Below are 21410 nucleotides of genomic sequence, written 5' to 3' on the forward strand. Positions count from 1 at the left end.
CCTAGCCTGTCTCAAATTTTAGATGTGGTACCTCCAGTAAAGTGTTAGTGCACAGAAGAATAGGTATAAACATAGTGATCAGGTATTCTGCAAAGTTTTCCTGCTTAGTGCATGGATAACAAGCAAAAAAATCCCAAAAATAAAAAGTTGCAAATAATTTAAAAGTAAAAGGCACATAATTCCTACATGCTGCTCTCTGCATACTATGGTATCTCTTTATTGCTGAATGCCATATAAATCATTCCCCTTTTATGCTAAGTGTTGAATGATTCTGTGGATCCCCATGTGTGATATCCAATTCAGTATTTAGTCATATGCTGCTCAGGTAGTGGTACACCAAAGAAGAAAGTCATGGTACATGTAGAAAGATAAGGAAAACAAGAATCAGAATACAAAAGTATACAAATGTATTGTAATTATTCTAAGTTATATTTCTTTAAAATGGTTATATTCTCACCTGAGAGAGACAAGCAGTGACTCCAAAAAAGATCTGACATGATTCTGGAGAGAAACCATTCACCCTGGGAAACAGATGTCAAGGACATAACAAAACCAAAATGGAAATTTCTGGAGGGGTTTCGGAAGAGAATTAATGATGTTATGCACAGCACTTTGCATAGATCTGACCATTAAAAAAGCCAAATCAATCAAACAAACAGACAAACAAAAGCTAGTCCTGCAAAGTGAGAGGTTTTTTTTCTTCAAGTTGCAAGTTTCAGTACAAATTTAAAAGTTACTAGTCAAACTGATCCCGATTACTTCGAACTACTGGGGGGGCCCTAAATGGCACTGTGAACTGGCTCCTCCTGGACAACCTTTTCAGCACATTCTATCCCACTAAAAGAAAAAAAGAAAAACAACAAAGACATGAAACCACCAACTTATTTTTCAGACACATATCTTGTCTTTATAACCATGGGCCCTCCATGTAGGAGGATCACAATCACATAACTCTGCCTGACTTCTTGATATTTTATTCCTGTTTTTCTTATGATTTAGCTCCTGAACCTACAAACACTAACACACTCATTGGGACCACTTGTATGCGTCAAGTTAAGCATGTACAGAATAAGGACCTTAATTTTGACTTAGTTTTGTTCCCCCGCCCCCACCATGTTTGGAAGGGCAAGGGAATCATAAATATTATAAACAATACTAAGATTTCGTTTTTTGGATTTCCATTGTCTTTTCAGAGCAGTTGAAACACAGCAGTGAAATGGTGCTTTTTGTAAAAAGTTCAACAAAATCTAATTAAAAATCGATTTTTACTTCACAAATTTATACAGAAAGTATGTGTATACTTCTTGCCGATATGCTCCTGTTCTCTGTACCGTTGAGGGCACCAGTGAAACTAATGAGACACTTGGAAGTTATTTACTGAGCTACTGCTGCTCAATATGCTATGAGCAGCTGCTAAGGCAGGGACTGGACCACCACACCTCATCCAAGCAGCAGAGGATTCTGCCTTAGCTCTTTTATAGCGGTATCAAAATGAAACTTATAAGAACTTTCAGACAGCTTAATAGTACTATACTAAAAAAAAAACATATTCAAAGATGGCAATAACATGCCCATTATTGTACATTTCTATTGGCTAAATGTGTAACAGGTTGTCTGGAAGAGCTCTTTTTCAAATGTTTACAACGTTCAGCAGAACTTTGAGGATAACAAACATTTACAGTTATTTTATGTAGTACTCTCATATGCCTCCATGGCTTCACTTTTTTCCCCTTTAATACACTCACTAGAGCTTTTGCCTGGCCTTGGTTTCTGTTTGAAAACACTGATTAGAGAATGCTGGAAACTGCCAGGCAACAGAAGGAAAATTCTTCAAATTAAGTCAGCGCCACAGAATACACAGGACATAAACATATTAATAACACTATGCAAATTTTAACCACAACATGCATGTTTAAGAAAAAACACATTGTTGAGACATTATTTTATACAGATGATATAGATATAAATATACACACACTTATACTGTAACTGCCATCACCTCTATGATTACACCTTTAATTCCTACATTACCATAGAGTGCCAGAAACACATACGGGACCTTGTAAATAATAACTAAACCACAAGGACTGAAGAAAGACTGTACATAGCAAGTGGAAAGCTGTCAATGACTGCCACAGCACACTAAAATTTACAAGAATATAACCAGTTTTACTGCTGTTACATATAGTGTTCAAACAGCAATAAGACTAATGAAAAGTTCTTGTATGTTTCACTTTAATACTGCTTAGAAACATATAATATAAGGCAGAGGTTCAATCTTCTGCTACTTGGTGGAGGTCTGTTCCCTGCATTAGCAGCTGCTCATAGCATACTCAGCAGCAATTTCCGAATTTCAATGGAGATCTCACTTGTATACAGAGCAAGAGTGAAACTGATCCTTTTCATTCTGCCTCTCAGAAAAATTACAAGAAGCAGAACAAAGGTGTGAAAAGTGGGAGTGGAAGACAAAAAAGAAAGAATGGGAAATGTAAAGCTGTTATTTTCCAGCAGCAAAGAAGGAGAAGAGTGCAGACTGCCTCCTACCCTCTGTCAGAGCAATAAGAAAGAGAAACTCCTCCCACTGCCTCTTCGGCTGCTAGTAGGGAGGAAGTATAATTGACCCTCTTTTCGGGATGGTAAAATAGGGAAAATGATCTGTGCTTACCTGAATATTTCTTTTCTTTGAGTAATAAGAACAGCAGATCCATTACAATGTGTACGTCAGCCTGCTTGCAGGTTGGGGACAGAACCAGATTTGTCAGATGCTCCCTTAAGTTCCCTACCGCTGAGATAACTTCTACAGCCAGGATAATTCAATTTCAGTTCTAGTCACTCCATCTCAAAAGAGATACATTAGAATTGGAAAAGGTACAGAGAAGGGCAACAACAATGATTAAGGGTATGGAAAAGCTTCTGTATGAAGAGTGATTAAAAAGACTGGGACTTTTCAGCTTGGAAAAGAGATGACTAAGGGGGGATAGGATAGAAGGCTAGAATATCATGACTGGTGTGGAGAAAGTGAATAAGGAAGTATTATCTACTCCACATAACACAATAACCTGTCCCGTCCGTTCCCCCCGCCTCCCCCCAATGAAATTAACTGGCAGCAGGTTTAAAATAAAAGGAAATATTTCTTCACACAATGCACAATCAACCTATGGAACTCGTTGCGAGGGAATGTAGTGAAGGCCAAAACTAGAACACTGTTCTAGATACGTTCATGGAGGATAGGTCCATCAATGGCTATTAGCCAAGATGGTCAGGGATGCAACCCCATGCTCTGGGTGTCCCTAGCCTCTGATTGCCAGGAGCTGGGACTGGATGATGGAATGGATAACTCAAGATTGCCTGTCCTGTTCGTTCCCTTTGAAGCTCCTGGCATTGGCCACTGTCAGATAACAGGATGCTGGGATAGATGGGACCATTGGTCTGACCCAATATGGCTGTTCTTATGTAAATCTACCTTCCTAAATAGTAGGTTGTGTTAACTATATTTTCAGGAAAAAGCATAAGGGTTTCTCCTACTACAAAGCATGGTAAATTGCACTTAACAACAACAAACCCAAATCTTTGTATGTCCATAGCCATCTCTATTCTGTATGATCCATTTGTGTGCAGGATGGGCCAGATCTGGGGACCTCGTCACTCTAAGAAAATAATTTTCTATGTAATCACAGGTAATTTTTCTATTCTTCATTCCAAGGTCCACAGAACTGTTACAATGGGATTTTTATAGCAGTGTGCCTCCAGGGTGAGAAGCAGGGCAATCCTTTTAATATGGATATCCAAAATGAGGTAGTGCATATATTATATCCTCCATCTTCCACTGGGCAGTAAGCATGGAAAAGACTCCTGCCAAAACTAAGGAAATGGCATTCACTAAGACTGGATGACCAATATGCAGAATTTGGTGAAGTTATGTATTGACGGCTATGTGGCAGTCTAGCGGATCTCGATATTGTATAGGAGACGTGACTACTCTGCCCTGAGACTGTCAGTGCTCATAAGGACTGGACTTTGATATTTAACAGGACAAGTCTGTTATCTATGGAAGGAACAGTGCTCTGAGACCTCAATTAATCACTGTGTTCTAGCTGGTGGATGCTGTATTCTCTTTCTGGAACCTTCCCTGAAAAGAATCAGGAGAACCGCCAAAAAAGGCAGAGAATATACAACTGGCACTAGATCTCTGAAAACAGATAAGATTGGGTAAGAGGCAGAGGAGATATCTATCCAGTATTTCCAGGTATCATATACACTTTAGAACACAGAAGCATGCCTGTGAATGAGTTCAAAATTCATAATAGGCTCCAATAAGAATTGGATTTTTGTTTCTGATACTACTTGCTTTCCATTATGGCCATCTTCATCTTCTGTTATTCTTCTAAGATGAAACCTTGTACTTGATAGTATTTATCCTCATCCCCAGACAATGACTGACTTCCTTGCTACCATATGCGTGTGTTTGTCCTGAACTCCAGGAACCGTATCACTCGGTGTGTTTGCTTCAGCTTTCTCTTTGTACAGATCCCTGATCAGAAAAATTGTCTAGAAAAAGATAAGCAAATTTCCTTCTTCCCTAAATCCAGTATTACTGATACCATGATCCTGGAGAGAGTCCGTAGGGAGCACATTGTAACATCAAATGAAAATGATCGAAGTTGGGAAAAGAAAAAGGCTGTGGTTCATCTGCAAAACATAAAGAATTGTCTGAAGATGGTAAAATGGGAATGCTCTAAAGACAAACCTCCTTTAGATGCCTCAGACAGGGCCCTGCTCTGCTTCTCCCTGGTTCTCTGAAGCTAAAAATAGGATGAGGAGCAGGCTGCAATCCATCACCAGATGAGCATGACTGATGACTGAATTCATGCGATGGCCTTTGCATGGGTTGCTGAGACTGGGAACCAGATAAAATTGTTCCTGTAATTCTTGTGTAGCTCCATAGGGTCTGCCCTTTGGACATTGTCCTGTGACCACATTTGATGAAAGCTATACATATTCCTATAGATGCTGGAAAAACCTCAGAAGGGTAAGGGGAGTTCAGGAGAAGCTCCCAAAAAGTAAAATGCAGCCCTGGGACACTAATCTAGTGTAATGAACTAAATTGTTAGTCTCAAAATTTGAAATTAATTCTGTAATTTTCCTCAGAAAAGCTCTGCAGCCAGGGGATCTGGTTGAGCCACCTGTTGCTGGGGAGGCAAAAAAGAAAATGGAAGGAACTTCAGAAGGCAGGGCATTTCCCTGCTACCAGTCTCTGACAGGTCTGTTCTGCCCCTACTCTGCAAACAGACTGAAATACCAATTGTAATGGAGCTGTGGACTTCAGCATGCAGACGACAAGCTCCAAAAGAACTTATCAGACAAGTCAAGAATGACATAAAATATAGGGCCCCGCAGGGACAGATACAGGACATGATACTCCCCATACAGGACATGCTCTTGCGGTCTCTGAATAAGTAAACAAACTCTGCAATAGAGCATTGAAGGTGGAATTTCAAAAGTGATTAAGTGTTGGCCTAATTCTGCTGCCAGTGAAGTCGTGGAAGTAGTAAGGCCAATACTGAGCACTTCTAAAAATCCTATCATGGGATGTTTTCAGATTATCCCTCCTCACACTTTCTAGCAGCTTCCCCTGGACCCATAAGGGGTGCACCCTCAACAGCTCTCAACTTTCTTATCAGCTTCTGGCAAGTAGCTATAGTCTACTGGCTAGTAGTTTTCTAGCAGCTATCTGGTAAGTATTTCAAGCCCTTTTGAACATTCAAAGGGCAGAAAAAGCTCACTGCATCTTTGGCAGTCAAAAAGAACTCTATCCTTTTATACCTGAATCTGGTACAAAGGGAAGAAAAGGTAACACAAGATTCTGAGCTCATCTGCCAGGCAATTCTCACAGAAGGGAAGCATCAGCCTGAATCACTGTCTGTTATAAAGGGTCTCCTAGGACCAAATTTTCAAACAAGCTTCAAACTTCACCCTTGCAATAAGGTTGCTTCATTACCCAATCTGCATCCCTGGACACAAACAGGCTATGCACAAACAAACTGGTGAGGTAGGCAACTACCTGGTTTCTCTGTGCAAATGCAGACTGCTTATGCACAAGTGTAGAGACCTGTCTGAAAATTTGGCCACCAACATCCAGAAATGATAATGATAACATGGTATTTTTCTGGTTACTTGTGTCTCCACACCTTGCAGTTTTTGTTTTATTTAATGTAGAGATTGTAAAAAATTCTGAATTGATGTCCTAAAGACTGTGCTGTATCGGCAGGAGCTGCATGGCTTTCCCACACTGCTCTGCCAATATGCAAATCCTTCCTTTTCACAAAGCGATTACCCGCGGCAGCGCTTTGAAGTTTCGAGTGTAGCCACGGCCTTAGATCGATCTCCCCCCCGTAGTGTAGACAAGGCCTTAGCGTCCACGTCCATTCAATCTTTGGCTTAGCAGAAAAGCCAAAATGTTAAGTAGCCTGTGGCCTTCAACTAAAATAACATCTAAGGATGGCATCGCTACAAACTGAAAAATACACTAAAATTTTAAAAAACTACACCTTAAATAAATAGTACATAGAAGTAACATAGCATGGGGAATGCACTATCACATGCTCCAGTGTTATGAATGCTATTAAAGAAATCACCTGGCAACATGGGCAGTGCGTGAACCACTGGCTGTGGGAGCCTAGCACCTAGTCCTGCCCTTTCCACCCAAAGCCCCGCCCCAGAGTGCCGGGAGGGCGGGTGGCACAGCCCCAGCCCTGGAGCACCGGGTGGGCAGTGCGGCCCCAGCGCCAGCCCCAGCCCGGGCCACGGTACAGAGTCAGGGGAACTGGCAGGAGGGGTCTGGGGGTGGGGCATAGGCAGGGCCACGCCTGGCTGTTTGGGGAGGCCTGGCAATAATCATTACAGATAAATTATACCACCATTTTTATATGTTCATATCTTTAGAAATTCACTTATTTGGCTGAAATTTCCATACTTTGCCTCTGCTGAAAGATTATTTGTTTTGAAAGTGTAAACTCTGAAAAAAGTAAAAAAAATCCTCACTTTTCCCCCCATTTTAAAAGAATGTACCACTTTTCCCTTCCTCACAAATAATTCACAAATGGCTCAGTTTTGAAACTTGCCATGCTAATAGCCTTCACAAGCAAGTATGTCCATGAACAAGTTTTTAAAAACTTGGCAAAATAAAGTGATTTTAAAAAAAATCACTCTTGGACATACTAAATCAAGCATCTGCTAACTATTTCTGCAATGCCTAATTAAGGCCTATCACTCTTTGTTACATTAACACTGCATGTTCTCCCCATCCAATCTGACATGCACAGGGGTAGCTACTCATGGGCTGCTGTTCGGAAAACTTGCTGCAGAGATACTGTACATATCTCATTGCAACAAAAACAAGTTACTGCAAAAGAATTGCCACAAATTGAGGGCATTAAAAAAAATAAATAAAGGGATAAACAATTTAGAGCATCTGTGAAATGGCTGCTCCATAGGCCAATTACTGCAAATTCAAAACTTTCATTAAAAAGAAATAATTCTGGCCTCTTTATACAAAAGATACAACCATCACAACATAAAGAGACATGCTGCTACTGAGTTAACCCAGACTTGCAGAAAACTGTCTCAAGGCAGCAGTAGAACCAATGGCTGGGGAACTTGCCACTTTATTCACCTTCACTGAAGGTTTAACTTCAAAGCCTGACTGGTTCCACTGAATGCGGATAATGCTGAAGTTGTCTTTGCAAGTCATCCATGCGACTCCCACCCCCACACTTCTTCATTTTTTATTAAATGGAAATACAATACGTTGTAAAATACAACACTTAGGTCAGACAAGGTTGCAAAATTAAAATAAAAGTCAAGGAAGCGCTAAGTTATGGTTATACAGCAATATTGACTCAGCCAACCTGCACAAACAGTGTCTTCTGATGCAGATTTTACAGCGTAAACACTAATAAAGCTACATTCTTAATCAGAAAGAACAGGTATAGATAATACTAGACATATGCAGTGTAACTGAGTTACTATTTATTATTTGCATTGCGATGACACTATTATTAGACCTTTAGACCTTGATACTGCAAATGTGTACGCATGTGGTTTACATTTACTACCACAGGTAGTAACAGTGGGACTACCTGCATTAGTAAGGTTAACCACATGTGTAAATGCTTGCAGTATCAGGGCCTTATCTTCTGTATTTCCTGATTTTTTGGCTTTAACGGTGCACCCATATTGTGGCAACAGATTTTAGCATTTAATATGCAGAATATACACTTTAATTTTGACATATTTTTCATACCGTATGTTACAATTTGAACAACTCAATAGGAAGGATACGGCAGAAGAGCTCCACACTGAACAGACAAAATCACCCAGGAAGGCTGCAAGACAAAATTAATGAAGTATATTTTTAGTGAAGTATCTGCAGCAATACACACAAATAATAGTTTGATTTCTGTTTGTATTCATTTTAAAACCACTCTTCAGTTCTATACCTTTCATCTTAGGATCACCAAGTGCTTTATAAACAATTTACTTAATCCTCACAACACTGCACATGATATTACTAGATTTTAAACACAGCTCAACTGAGCAAGGTAGCAGCAAAGATTGGAATAGAACCCAGGTTTCCTGACTTCCAGTCCCCTGCTTTAAACACCATATATTTAGACTCCCTTAAAGATATGTAGAATTCAAGATATATGTATTTATTTTGAGGATTTAATCCTCTCCCCTCCCCCTCCCCCCCAAAGATTCATTTTGTTTTTCCTTAAACTTTTTTCAGCTTTACCTTTTCCATTTTCTCTATTTCTTTTCCCTATTTTAGCCACACACTATAACTACTTTTAGTCCCTTTGATCTCCCTCTCTCTTCATACTTAGGCTTATCTTCTTGATTTACAAGCTCACACTATGATGTTATCAGATCAGATTAAACAGTTTAGCTGAAAGTCCTGCCCTTCTACTTGACAAATGTTTAAAAAAAAAGTTGGTACTACTACATGAAATTAAATTATTTAAATTAAAGCCATTAGGAAGTGGAAAGCACTGTTAATGCTTCTAAGCCCTTCCTCTGTACCTAAGACTGACAGCAATCTCCTTGTTTGTGAATACAGAAGTAAACCACAGAGCATTCCATGCAAACAATCAGCCATAGCATACAATGTATCTGCAAGTGCCCCAGCTGAACAGATCCATATCTACTGTATACAAAAGCAGGGGCCCGGAGTTACCAGAAGAGACAGAACTTAGAGAGGCAGCATTGTCTAGTGGATAGGGCACCTGCAGTAGTGGATTAGCCACTGGGCCAACGGAATCCGTGCCCAGGGGCCCCAGCCAATTGGGGGGCCCCCAGAAAAATGGGTGCCCCCGTGCCCCAACCTGCTTGGCGCTCCTGCCGGGGAGCGGGGGAAGCCCACGTGCCCTGACCCTGCTCCCTAGCAGGAGTACCAGGTGGGGCAGGAGCATTGGGTGGGCGGGGGAAGCCCCCGCACCCAAACTCAGCTCCCTGGCATTGGAAGGGGAGCAGGGGGCCCCCCCACTTGCTTTGGCCCAGGGCCCCACAAACCCCTAATCCGCCTCTTGGCACCGGAATGGGTAAGAATCTGGAAACCTGGGGTCTGTTTCCCACCTCTGTCTGTGACTGGCAGGGAAGTGTCTCAAGGTCACACAATTTTGTGCCAGTTTCCCCATCTATGAAGTGGGGCGTGTGACCAAATGCAACCCTGTATTTACACCCAACGCATTAGTGTAATAATCATGCATAACATATTCCTTGTGATGTATCATTTGAAATCTAACAACTCACTGGTCAATAATATCATGGTGAAATGTGAGAAGCAACATTACATGTAAAGTTATGAACATAAGCTGAAACTATGACTGAAATGTGTTTACCAGACAAATCTGGGAGGAGTAAACTTGTTCCTCAAAGACAAAGGACAAGCTAACACCTTTAGCCAGGTGTCATCAAAGCTGATTGGCCATCACTGGTCAAGTGGCCATTCTTTGGCACCGGAGGGGAGCAGGAACAGATCAATCTGCATTTTAACAAATAACATGGAACCTCTCACCATGAGACTCCATGTCTCCATCCTCAGGAAGATGCATTTCAAAGGGTGACTAGACTATAAAAGTGAGGGGCAAAAAACCCCAGGTATTCTAACTTTCTTTCTCTCCCTATCTCTCTCTCGCTCTCTTTCACCTAAGACAACAAAGGAACCAGACTCCGGAATTTGGAAGGGTTCTGATCTGAGAATTTGGTCAGCCCCATTGCTGGGAACATGTGTAAGGATTTTACCTTGAACTAAGTCTTGTTTGTTAAGTTTTAGTTACTAGAAAACGTTTTATCTTTATTTCTCTTTAACCATTTCTGACTTTAATGCCTTATACTTGTAGTCACTTAAAATCTCTCTCTTTGTAGTTAAAGAAAATTATTTAAACCTTTGATCAAAACTAATCCAGTGTTGTATTTAAGTTGAACTTTTGGGTATCTCCAGTTAAAAAGCAAACTGTTGGATACGGATCCCTTATAGGGGCAAGAGACCTCTAACATCTGAACCGTTCAGTAGAGAGCTGGACAGTGAAGAACACAAGTTTGGGAGAAATTTTGGGACTGGAAGTGGGTTGGGGTCATCCTGCAAGTGGTAACCGAGGCTGGTGGAAGCCAGAGTGTGACTGGAGCGTGGCTGGCAGGCTGCAGCTATACAGACGCTCAGGGTGTGACCGGCATACTGTTTGTTAGGGGCCCAGGTTGGGAGCTACAGCAGCAAAGCATAGCGAGGCACCCAGTGTTGAAGGGCAGGTGAATTGCACCCCAGAATGTGATAGGGAGAAATGATACTCCCCTTCCACTGATCTCACAGATGAAAAGCAGTGTAAGAGAGCTAAGTATTATAATCACTATTACTAAACTAAAGAGCCAAAAACATCTTAGAAAATGGACTTGTTTGATTTGTGTTTAAATAGAAACCGGCTCCTACTGGAATTTCATTTTTGACTTCCACTATTTCCTGTTAGTTTATTTGTATTTCTACACTGTCATGCAAACCCAGGTACTAGTAGAACCTGAAAGTTACAAACACCTCAGGAATGGAGGTTGTTCGTAACTCTGAAATGTTCTTAATACTGAACAAAACAGTATGGTTGTTTTTTCAAAAGTTTACAACTGAACATTGACTTAAGACAGCTTTTAAACTTTACTTTGTAGAAAAATGCTGCTTCCCCCCTTTTTTAGGAGGGGAGGAGAGTACTTTATGTTTAACAGTACTGTACAGTAACTCCTCACTTAAAGTCGTCCTAGTGAACGTTGTTTCATTGTTATGTTGCTGATCAATTAGGGAACATGCTCGTTTAAAGTTGTGCAATGCTCCCTTCTAACGTTGTTTGGCAGCTGCCTGCTTTGTCCACTGCTTGCAAGAAGAGCAGCCCGTTGCAGCTAGCTGGTGGGGGCTTGTAACCAGGGTGGACCAGCAGCCCCCCCATCAGCTCCCCGCTCCCCTAAATTCCCTGTGCTGCAGCCGCCCAGCAGGCTAGCACTTGCAGCTATCCCTCCCCCCACTGCCATGTGCTGCTCCTGCCCTCTGCCTTGGAGCTGCTCCCAGAGATTCCTGCTTGCTGTGCAGGGGGGGAAGGAGGGTGGGAGGGGGCTAATGTCAGGGTGCCCCCTCCCCTCTGCTCCTGCACCCCACTTACCCCTGCTCCATATAGAGCAGGGAGGGGACATGGACAGAGAGAAACAGAGAGAGCCTGGGGCAGCAGCTGCTGTCTCAACTTCCTGATCCACTTAAAAAGACAATGCACTTAAGAGTGCATCAGCTTACTTAAAGGGGCAGTGTGCATCTCTCTCTCTCTCTCCCACACACACAAGGTGTGTGTGTCTCTGTCTGCTATGCTGTCTCCCCTCCCTTGTGTTCGTGCTGCTTGTGTGAGAGGCTACATTAACAACGTGTTAACCCTTGAGGGCTCAACCAAGTGCTAGTTCATCATTTAGAGCAAGGCATTCCCTGGGACATATCCCTCCCTCTTCCACCCTCTAACTTCACCACCTCAACCACGCTTCACAATCATTATAGCTGTGAACAGTATTAACTTGTTTGTTTAAAACGTATACTGTGTGTATAGCTATATATAATATAGTTTTTTGTCTGGTGAAAAAAATTTCCCTGGAACCTAATTCCCCCAACCCCCCCCCCCCCCATTTACATTAATTCTTATGGGGAAATTGGATTCGCTTAACATCGTTTCCCTTAAAGTCGCATTTTTCAGGAATATAACTACAACGTTAAGCGAGGAGTTACTGTATTTGCCTTTTGGGGGAGAGGGGGCGGGTCTCTGCTGCTGCCTGACTGAATACTTCCAGTTCCAAATGAGGTGTGTGGTTGACTGGTCAGTTTGTAACTCTGGTGTTCGTAACTCTGCAGTTCTACTGTACAATATATTATGAGCCACCAGAATTCAGTATTGCCAACTTCTAGCATTAAAAAAAAATAAAATAAAAATCATGAGTCATGACCTCTCATCCCCAAACCATGAGATTTTTAAAATAATGTATTCTAAGATCTTTATATTGACTTTTGGGCTCTTAAACAATTAGGTTCACATTTTCAAGCTTATTTCCACAAACATGAAATCAAGAAACATACTTTTTTTTTTTTTTTTAAATGAAAGCTGAGATTCTGGTTTATTCACAAGACTCCAGCACTTTAAGAAAAAACATCAAAAGACTCACGATAACATCACAAAAACTGGCAACACTGAGATTTATATGGAATCTACCTAGGCTTTACTTTTTAAAAAAAACAGGTCTCAAAATGTGCATGTGAAGAAGAAATGCATATGCAGACTACTTTTTATAATAGAAACGGATGTATTTTATTGCCAGCAGCTGAAGACAGACTTTCCCAGGCAAAATAATTGTAAAGTGACTAGGACCACATCATCCTAGATAACCGAGGAAGAAGAAGAAAGGTGAAGGTGATAAAAAAAATTGGGAAGGACAATGAGAACAAACAGGCAACTACCCTTTCCCCGAAAATAAGACAGTGTCTTATATTAATTTTTGCTCCCAAAGATGCGCTAGGTCTTATTTTCAGGGGAGGTCTTATTTTTCCTGGAGCTTCGGGGCCTAATATTCCGGGGTGGCCTTATTATCCGGGAGGTCTTATTTTCGGGGGATGCCTTATATTACAGCGAGAGGCAAAACTGGAAGTAGGTCTTATTTTCGGGGGACGTCTTACTTTCGGGGAAACACGGTAGTAACCAAAAAAAAAAAAAAGGGGGGGGGGGGGGGAGAGCACAGTTGTGGTAAAAAGGTTATACTAAGCTTTGGAATCCTATATAACCGTCATTCAGAAAATAAGGTGGGCACCAAATTTAGAAGCAGGTTAGACACCCCTCCCCCATTTTCTTCACACAACAGATGAACATGAATGGTACTTTAAACCCCAAAATACAATTCATTACAATGGAAAACAATTATATTAACACTTCTACCGTGTTATACAGTAGTTACTCACCTTTACCACAGGGAGATCGAAGACCTCACGAGATTCTCCAACCTCGGGATTGTCCCCATCTTCCGAAATAATGTGGGAAGCCAGTGCATTATAAGAAACCTCCTTCGCTTTCCCAGCTTTTAGAAGCTGAATAACCTAAAAACCAAAGAGCAAGACAAATTCAAAGGTCATTTGATAATTTTTGGTTTTAGAAAAATTTTAATGTAGCAACCCTTGGGAGTTGGAGAAGTAATATTTCACTTAGTTCTCTTCTTGTTTTCTTATAGAAAACATAATTACGTTGTAGGCAAGGCTGGTAGCACTGCCTAACATTAAGTTTGCTCAATACTGCCCATTAAAAGACCTTGTTTTCAGTTGTTTATAACTTTGCCAAACTTTAACCATTTGGCTGAAATTTTACATGCTGAGTTTCTGCCTCATGCTGAATCATTTTGGAAAATTTCATAAGAACATAAGAATGACCATAATGGGTCAGACTAATGGTCCATCTAGTCGAGTATCCTGTCTTCTGACAGCGGCCAATGCCGGATGTTTCTAAGGGAATGAATAGAACAGGTCCTGTTGTCTAGTTCCAGCTTCTGGCAGGCAGAGGCATAGGGATATCCAGAGCATGGGGTTGCATCCCTGATCATCTTGGCTTATAACCACTTGGAACTATCCTACATGAACTTGTCTAACTTTTTTTTAGCCCAGTTATACTTTTGGCCTTCACAACATCCCCTGGCAATGAGTTCCACAGGTAAATTGTGCATCATGTGAAAGTAGTACTTCCTTATGTATGTTTTAAACCTGCTGCCTATTAATTTAATTGGGTGATCCCTAATTCTTCCCTGTTCAATTTCTCTACACCATTCATGATTTTAGAGACCTCTATCATATCCCCCTTTATTAATCTCTTTTTCAAACTGAACAGTCCCAGTCTTTTTCATCTCTCTTCATATGGGAGCTGTTCCATACCCCTAATCATTTTTGTTGGCTTTTTCTGTATCCTCACCCTTTTCTGAGATGGGGTAACCAGAACTGCACGCAGTATTCAAGGTGTGGGTGTACCATGGATTTATATAGTGGCACTATAATATTTTGTCTTATTATCTACCCCTGCCTGGTTCCTAACATTCTGTTAACTTTTCTGACTTCCTTGGCACACTGAGTGGATGTTTTCAGAGAACTATCTACAATGACTCCAAGCTCTCTTTCTTGAGTGGTAATAGTGAGACCCCATCATTTTGTATGTATAGTTGGGATGTTTTCCAATATGCATTACTTCGCATTTATCACCAATGAAATTCATCTGCCATTTTGTTGCCCAGTCACCCAGTTTTGTGAGATCCCTTTGTAACTCTTCACAGTGTGCTTTGGACTTAACCAGGGGTTCTCAAATTTCATTGCACTGCAACCCCCTTTGGACAATAAAAATTACTACGCAACCCCAGGAGGGGGGACTGAAGCCTGAGCCAGCCCAAGCCCCTGGGGGTGGGGGGGGGCAAAGCCGAAGCCCAAGGACTTCAGCCTCAGGTAGGGGGCCTGTAACCTGAGTCCCGATGCCCAGGGCTGAAGCCCTTGGGCTTTGGTCCTGGGTCCCAGCAAGTCTAAGCCAGCCCTGGCGCCCCCATTAAAATGGGGTCATTGCCCACTTTGGGGTCCCAACCCACAATTTGAGAACCACTGGAGTTAACTATCTTGAGTAATTTTCCATCATCTGAAAACTTTGACACTTCACCTTTTATCCCCTTTTCCAGATCGTTTATGAATGTTGAACAGCAATGGTCCCAAAACAATTTAGCCGTTTACAAGAACCAGACTAGTAACTAATACATTCTTTGTTCATGTTAAAAAATTCTGGCAACCTTTTATTTGAACCACTCTAGTGTCCCGATGCTTTGGAGCAAGGACTTGAAATTTGGGACGACGTGGCCTCTGTATCAGGGATGTGGTTTTGCCATTTTCATAAAAATCCACTTAGAAAGGCAAAGGCACAAAATGAGCTCAGACTAGCTACGGGAATAAAGGGAAACAAGAAGACTTTTTATCAATACATTAGAAGCAAGAGGAAGACCAAAGACAGGGTAGGCCCACTGCTTAGTGAAGAGGGAGAAACAGTAACAGGAAACTTGGAAATGGCAGAGATGCTTAATGACTTCTTTGTTTCGGTCTTCACCGAGAAGTCTGAAGGAATGCCTAACATAGTGAATGCTAATGGGAAGGGGGTAGGTTTAGCAGATAAAATAAAAAAAGAACAAGTTAAAAATCACTTAGAAAAGTTAGATGCCTGCAAGTCACCAGGGCCTGATGAAATGCATCCTAGAATACTCAAGGAGCTAATAGAGGAGGTATCTGAGCCTCTAGCTATTATCTTTGGAAAATCATGGGAGACGGGAGAGATTCCAGAAGACTGGAAAAGGGCAAATATAGTGCCCATCTATAAAAAGGGAAATAAAAACAACCCAGGAAACTACAGACCAGTTAGTTTAACTTCTGTGCCAGGGAAGATAATGGAGCAAGTAATTAAGGAAATCATCTGCAAACACTTGGAAGGTGGTAAGGTGATAGGGAACAGCCAGCATGGATTTGTAAAGAACAAATCATGTCAAACCAATCTGATAGCTTTCTTCGATAGGATAACGAGTCTTGTGGATAAGGGAGAAGCTGTGGATGTGGTATACCTAGACTTTAGTAAGGCATTTGATACGGTCTCGCATGATATTCTTATCGACAAACTGGGCAAATACAATTTAGATGGGGCTACTATAAGGTGGGTGCATAACTGGCTGGATAACCGTACTCAGAGAGTTGTTATTAATGGTTCCCAATCCTGCTGGAAAGGCATAACGAGTGGGGTTCCGCAGGGGTCTGTTTTGGGACCGGCTCTGTTCAATATCTTCATTAACGACTTAGATATTGGCATAGAAAGTATGCTTATTAAGTTTGCGGATGATACCAAACTGGGAGGGATAGCAACTGCTTTGGAGGACAGGGTCATAATTCAAAATGATCTGGACAAATTGGAGAAATGGTCTGAGTTAAACAGGATGAAGTTTAACAAAGACAAATGCAAAGTGCTCCACTTAGGAAGGAAAAATCAGTTTCACACATACAGAATGGGAAGAGACTGTCTAGGAAGGAGTACGGCAGAAAGGGATCTAGGGGTTATAGTGGACCACAAGCTAAATATGAGTCAACAGTGTGATGCTGTTGCAAAAAAAGCAAACATGATTCTGGGATGTATTAACAGGTGTGTTGTGAGCAAGACACGAGAAGTCATTCTTCTGCTCTACTCTGCTCTGGTTAGGCCTCAGCTGGAGTATTGTGTCCAGTTCTGGGCACGGCATTTCAAGAAAGATGTGGAGAAATTGGAAAGGGTCCAGAGAAGAGCAACAAGAATGATTAAAGGTCTTGAGAACATGACCTATGAAGGAAGGCTGAAAGAATTGGGTTTGTTTAGTTTGGAAAAGAGAAGACTGAGAGGGGACATGATAGCAGTTTTCAGGTATCTAAAAGGGTGTCATAAGGAGGAGGGAGAAAACTTGTTCACCTTAGCCTCTGAGGATAGAACAAGAAGCAATGGGCTTAAACTGCATCAAGGGAGGTCTAGGTTGGACATTAGGAAAAAGTTCCTAACTGTCAGGGTGGTTAAACACTGGAATAAATTGCCTAGGGAGGTTGTGGAATCTCCATCTCTGGAGATATTTAAGAGTAGGTTAGATAAATGTCTATCAGGGATGGTCTAGACAGTATTTGGTCCTGCCATGCGGGCAGGGGACTGGACTCGATGACCTCTCGAGGTCCCTTCCAGTCCTAGAATCTATGAATCTATGAAATATGGCTGCTATAAGCCTTTGACATATGTCAGTTGGCATATGCTAAGTAGAGACTTGTTAAGAGTTTGGCAGCTAAAATCTTTGAAAATTATTTCCTCACTAAGCATGCTCGAGCCCATCCCAGCTCTTACATGTGACCAGACTGCACATATGCCATCCCCACAGGACAACTGAACATGCTCCAGACCAGGACTACAGGGGCAAAGCAAACTTTCCCTGTACTTGCTGCTCCCTGTGACTCTGGGCTGGAGTAGGGCAGAGCACTGGAAGTTAGAAAGCAGGGAGCCTGTCTCTCTTGTGCTCTCAGTGACATCCCTCTGCTGGCATCCAGGCAACACAGAGAGGGAAGCTGTCTGATTCAAATGCAGGGGAGACAAAAGCTGAACCAGGGGAGATGGAAATGAATACACTGGGACAAGGAGTCTGCTGAGACTGGGAGCTGGAGGGGAAGAGAAGGCTGAAACTGGTTGGGCAAGCAGACTGAGGTGGAGAGCTGGTAAGGGATATGTTGGAGGAGGACTGGGACAGAGAGCCACATTGCTGGTGGAAGTGGGGTGTTCACTGAGATTGGACAAGGAGCTGAGAGCAGAGTAGAACCAGTGTGTACAAGGATGGGACGAGGAGACAGATCTGACAAGGAGCTAGGATGTGAGGGGAGAACTATGACTGGCTGGGTAAAGAGATTTGGGACAAGGAGCAGGGGGCAGGAGTGGGAAGATGGGAGAGACAGATCAGATGAGGAGCTGAAAGAGGGGAATGGGAACAAGGTGTGGGAATGGGGAGAGACTGTGATGAGAAGCCTGAAAAAGGAAGATTGGGACTGAAAAGAGGGACAGGGTAGAAGGGCTCATGCTTGGGACAAATTGCCAGAGAGTCTATGCCTGGTAGGGTACATTCCCCTCCACAGGCTGGACTCGAACTCATGATTGCTGAGGCTAACCATTCCTCTGTTGTCAGCAAATATCTATGAAACCAACTGGCAAAGGTGTTGGTCCACACAGAGGATGACAAACACAGCAGAGATCTCTTCACTGGATCTAAAAGGTTCCAACCCTGCTGATAACCACTGTGGGTGTCAATATAATAGCACATGTTGGAATTTCTATTTTTTAGTTTGCTTTTTTAAAAACCTAGAAAGTTACACATAAAAAGCTATATTGAAATACCATTAAGATTGCGAAGTCAAGCACTCAAAAGTTAGGAAAAGACAAAATTAAGACTGCATTTGTAAAATGGGAATAAATCCGCCCCCACCTCACAGCAGCGTTGTGAAGATTTAATTAATATATGTTTGTGAAGCACTTTAATACTATAGTGAGAGGCACCACAGAAATACCCTTGAGAAAACTAATAATTCTGTCTCCACAGCGGAGTTTGAATAGTGTGCAGTAAATAAGGCATGGGGTTACACACATTGAACATTGAGGATAAAACAAAATACTGAATAGCCGCTCATTAAGTGCATCTGAAGAAGTGAGGTTTTTACCCACAAAAGCTTATGCCCAAATAAATCTGTTAGTCTTTAAAGTGCCACCGGACTCCTTGTTGTTTTCATTAAGTAAGCAACATCCATACTTGCAAGGAATGAGGCAGGGTTTTCTCATGGGAAAAATAATACATAATCATATAATTAAAAACTTCTCATAATGCATATGCACAAGGGGGCTGAATTAAGGTTGCACAGACAACATTAATTCTGGCATTTCCTATCTTTTGAGTGCTTTAGTTTTCTACTTTAATAATAAAAACACTTTTTTGTGTTTAATAGTATAACTACAAAAACAAAACAAATCTAGGTAAACTGTCTCTGAAAACTCTGCCATTTTTTTATTCTGTCTCTGATGCAAGTGCACCCTACCATTAAGAAACTTCATGCCCTGACAACAACACCCCCTCCCCACCATCCCTCAGCATGTATCCCTGCAGGTGGCACTTCAAGTTCTGTTTTATTTTCAATCCTGGAATGTTTGTGATTTCTTAGAATGGTCTGACTGGGGCCTTGTGTGCTACTTACTGACAATCAGCCAAAACTTTGTGAACAAGTTAGACTGCAAGAATATTCTGATTTACTTTAAAAAGTAGAGAAAAGTTTTTAATCAACTCCAGCAGTTAGTTACAATAGGTTTTTTTTATACAATTTTAATACTTTCAGAGATGAATGCTTCAAGTTTATCATATGAAACTATAACAAGTCTAAAAAGCCCCCAAAACACATTTTTCCCCATGCAAAAAAAGTAATAACTGCCTGTTTTAACAAAGTTATGTGCAAACATAGTAACTAAGTAGGCTGATCACATGCCTAGTCCACACATTTTTAAGTGTATTAATTATAAATCCAAGAACACAATGACAATGTTGTCGGTATGTTCTCCATCCCCCACAAGCTAACTTTCTGCATAAAAGCAAATATGACCAGTATGTTCTGGAGCTGGGGAGAGAGCTGTCACTGGGGTCAGTGCCCATGGTCAGGTGCTTGGGGGGCGGGGGGATTATCAGTGGGGTCAGTGCCCATAGCTTGGAATTTGGCATAGGGGTGGTGAAGGGGGCATGTCAGTGGGGTCAATGCCTGCAACCTGGAGTTGGGCATGGAAGAGACGGAGCAGTCAGTGCCCATGGCTTGGACCTGGTCGGAAGGGTCTGTCAATGGGGTCAGTGCCTGCAGGCTGGCGCTAAGCATATAGGGAGAGGTGAGTGGCTGTGCCCTGGAACCGGGCACGGGGAGGACGGGTCCCTCAGTGGGGTCTGCATTGGCCGCCTGGTGATGGGCCCGGGGGGAGGCTGCCTGTCAGCGGGGTCAGTGCCCACGAGCTGGCCCGGGGAGGGGCAGAGGGAAAGGAGGCTGTCAGGGGGGCCGTGGCTACAGGCTGGCCCCAGGGAGGGGAGGGCTGTGGGGGAGTCTGTACCCACGGGCTCGCCCAGAGAGTGGGGAGGGGGCTGACGGGGAGGCCGAGCCCGCGGGCTGGCGCCGTCGGAAGGGGCCTGGGCCGGGGTCAGCGCTGTCCCAGCTACTTGGGGCACTGGCTCCCGGCCCGCCTCCCTGTTGCGCAGGAAGTCCCTCTCCCCCGGCCCGGGCCCGGCAGCTCCGCGCAGGCTGCTGTGGGGCCTGCGCAGCAGGGCGGCCGGTTCTGAGCCGCGGGGGTACACAGAGGCTGCAGCCCATTCGCTCGCACCCCCCTCAGAGAGAGCGCGAGTACCTCCCCACCCCCCACCTTTGCGCGGCGCGAGCTTTAAAGCGGCGCGAGCTTCCACGGCTGTCACCGGCGCGAGCCGCGCGGGGAAGCGGTGGAAGAACCCACAGTACCCAGCGGGGGGGGGGGTAACCCGGTACCTTGGGGTCGATGTCTCCCACAGCGAAGAACTTGACATCTTTGAACATCTCCTCGGGCACTTTCAGCTCCTCCCCGCCCGCCGACATGGTCCCGTCCGTGCGGAGCCGCGGCCCGCGCTCCCTGGGGCCAGCCCGGCGCTCACGTCCCCTCCCCCGTCAGAGCAGCCGAACCGCGGGAGCCAGGCGCGCGCTGCGGAAGGCACCATCCCCTGCCGGGACCCGGGGGGGAGACTGAGCCGAGCGGTCCGATCAGCGTCCCCGGCTGCCACGGACTCCGCCGGCTGCGCCTCCGGGCACGGGCTCTCCCGGAACCAGGGCCGAGCGCCTGCGTTCAACTACACCGCGGAGCCTGCCGCTCCCCCCCTTCTCGCCGCGTTCAATGGACTCTCCCCAACGAACGGGGCAGGCGGCGGGGATGGCTGGCCCCGCCCATTAACAAACAACAGGGAGGAGGGAAGCCGCTCCCCTCGCAGGCCCCGCCCCTCCCTCATGCCCTCCCTCCCTGTGTCCCCCGATCCCCCCCTTCCCTCCCAGCCCCCATCCGCCCCGTATCTCCCCCTGCTCCCCGCCCCAGTCCCCTCCCCATTCCTGGCCCAGACCCACGCCGCCAGCTTTCTCCCAACCCCCTCCCTTCAGCTCCCCCCGCTGCTCCTCCTCCTCCCTGGGCACATGTGCGCACACACCCCCCCCCACACACACAGGCCCAGGCCGGGGATTGCTCCGGCTCACACAGACACTGCCTGCT

The 21410-nt window shown here is 43.8% G+C and overlaps 1 protein-coding gene across 1 annotated transcript in view; it reads right to left on the reverse strand.

The window, feature by feature from the left end:
• Positions 1-21018, reverse strand: part of PAXIP1 (PAX interacting protein 1) — an 88700-nt gene extending 67682 nt beyond the window's left edge. The window contains exons 1-4 of the mRNA XM_024217541.3: positions 20666-21018; positions 13520-13654; positions 8341-8384; positions 458-521 (exon numbers count right to left, since the gene is read on the reverse strand). Coding sequence (XP_024073309.2) covers positions 458-521; positions 8341-8384; positions 13520-13654; positions 20666-20752 — 330 coding nt within the window. The 5' untranslated portion in view covers positions 20753-21018. The remainder of the gene's footprint in view (positions 1-457; positions 522-8340; positions 8385-13519; positions 13655-20665) is intronic.
• Positions 21019-21410: the final 392 nt, after the last annotated feature.

This window comes from Terrapene carolina, unplaced genomic scaffold, assembly GCF_002925995.2.
Source record: "Terrapene carolina triunguis isolate 2854851 unplaced genomic scaffold, T_m_triunguis-2.0 Scaffold111, whole genome shotgun sequence".
NCBI classification, from domain to species: Eukaryota; Metazoa; Chordata; order Testudines; family Emydidae; genus Terrapene; species Terrapene triunguis.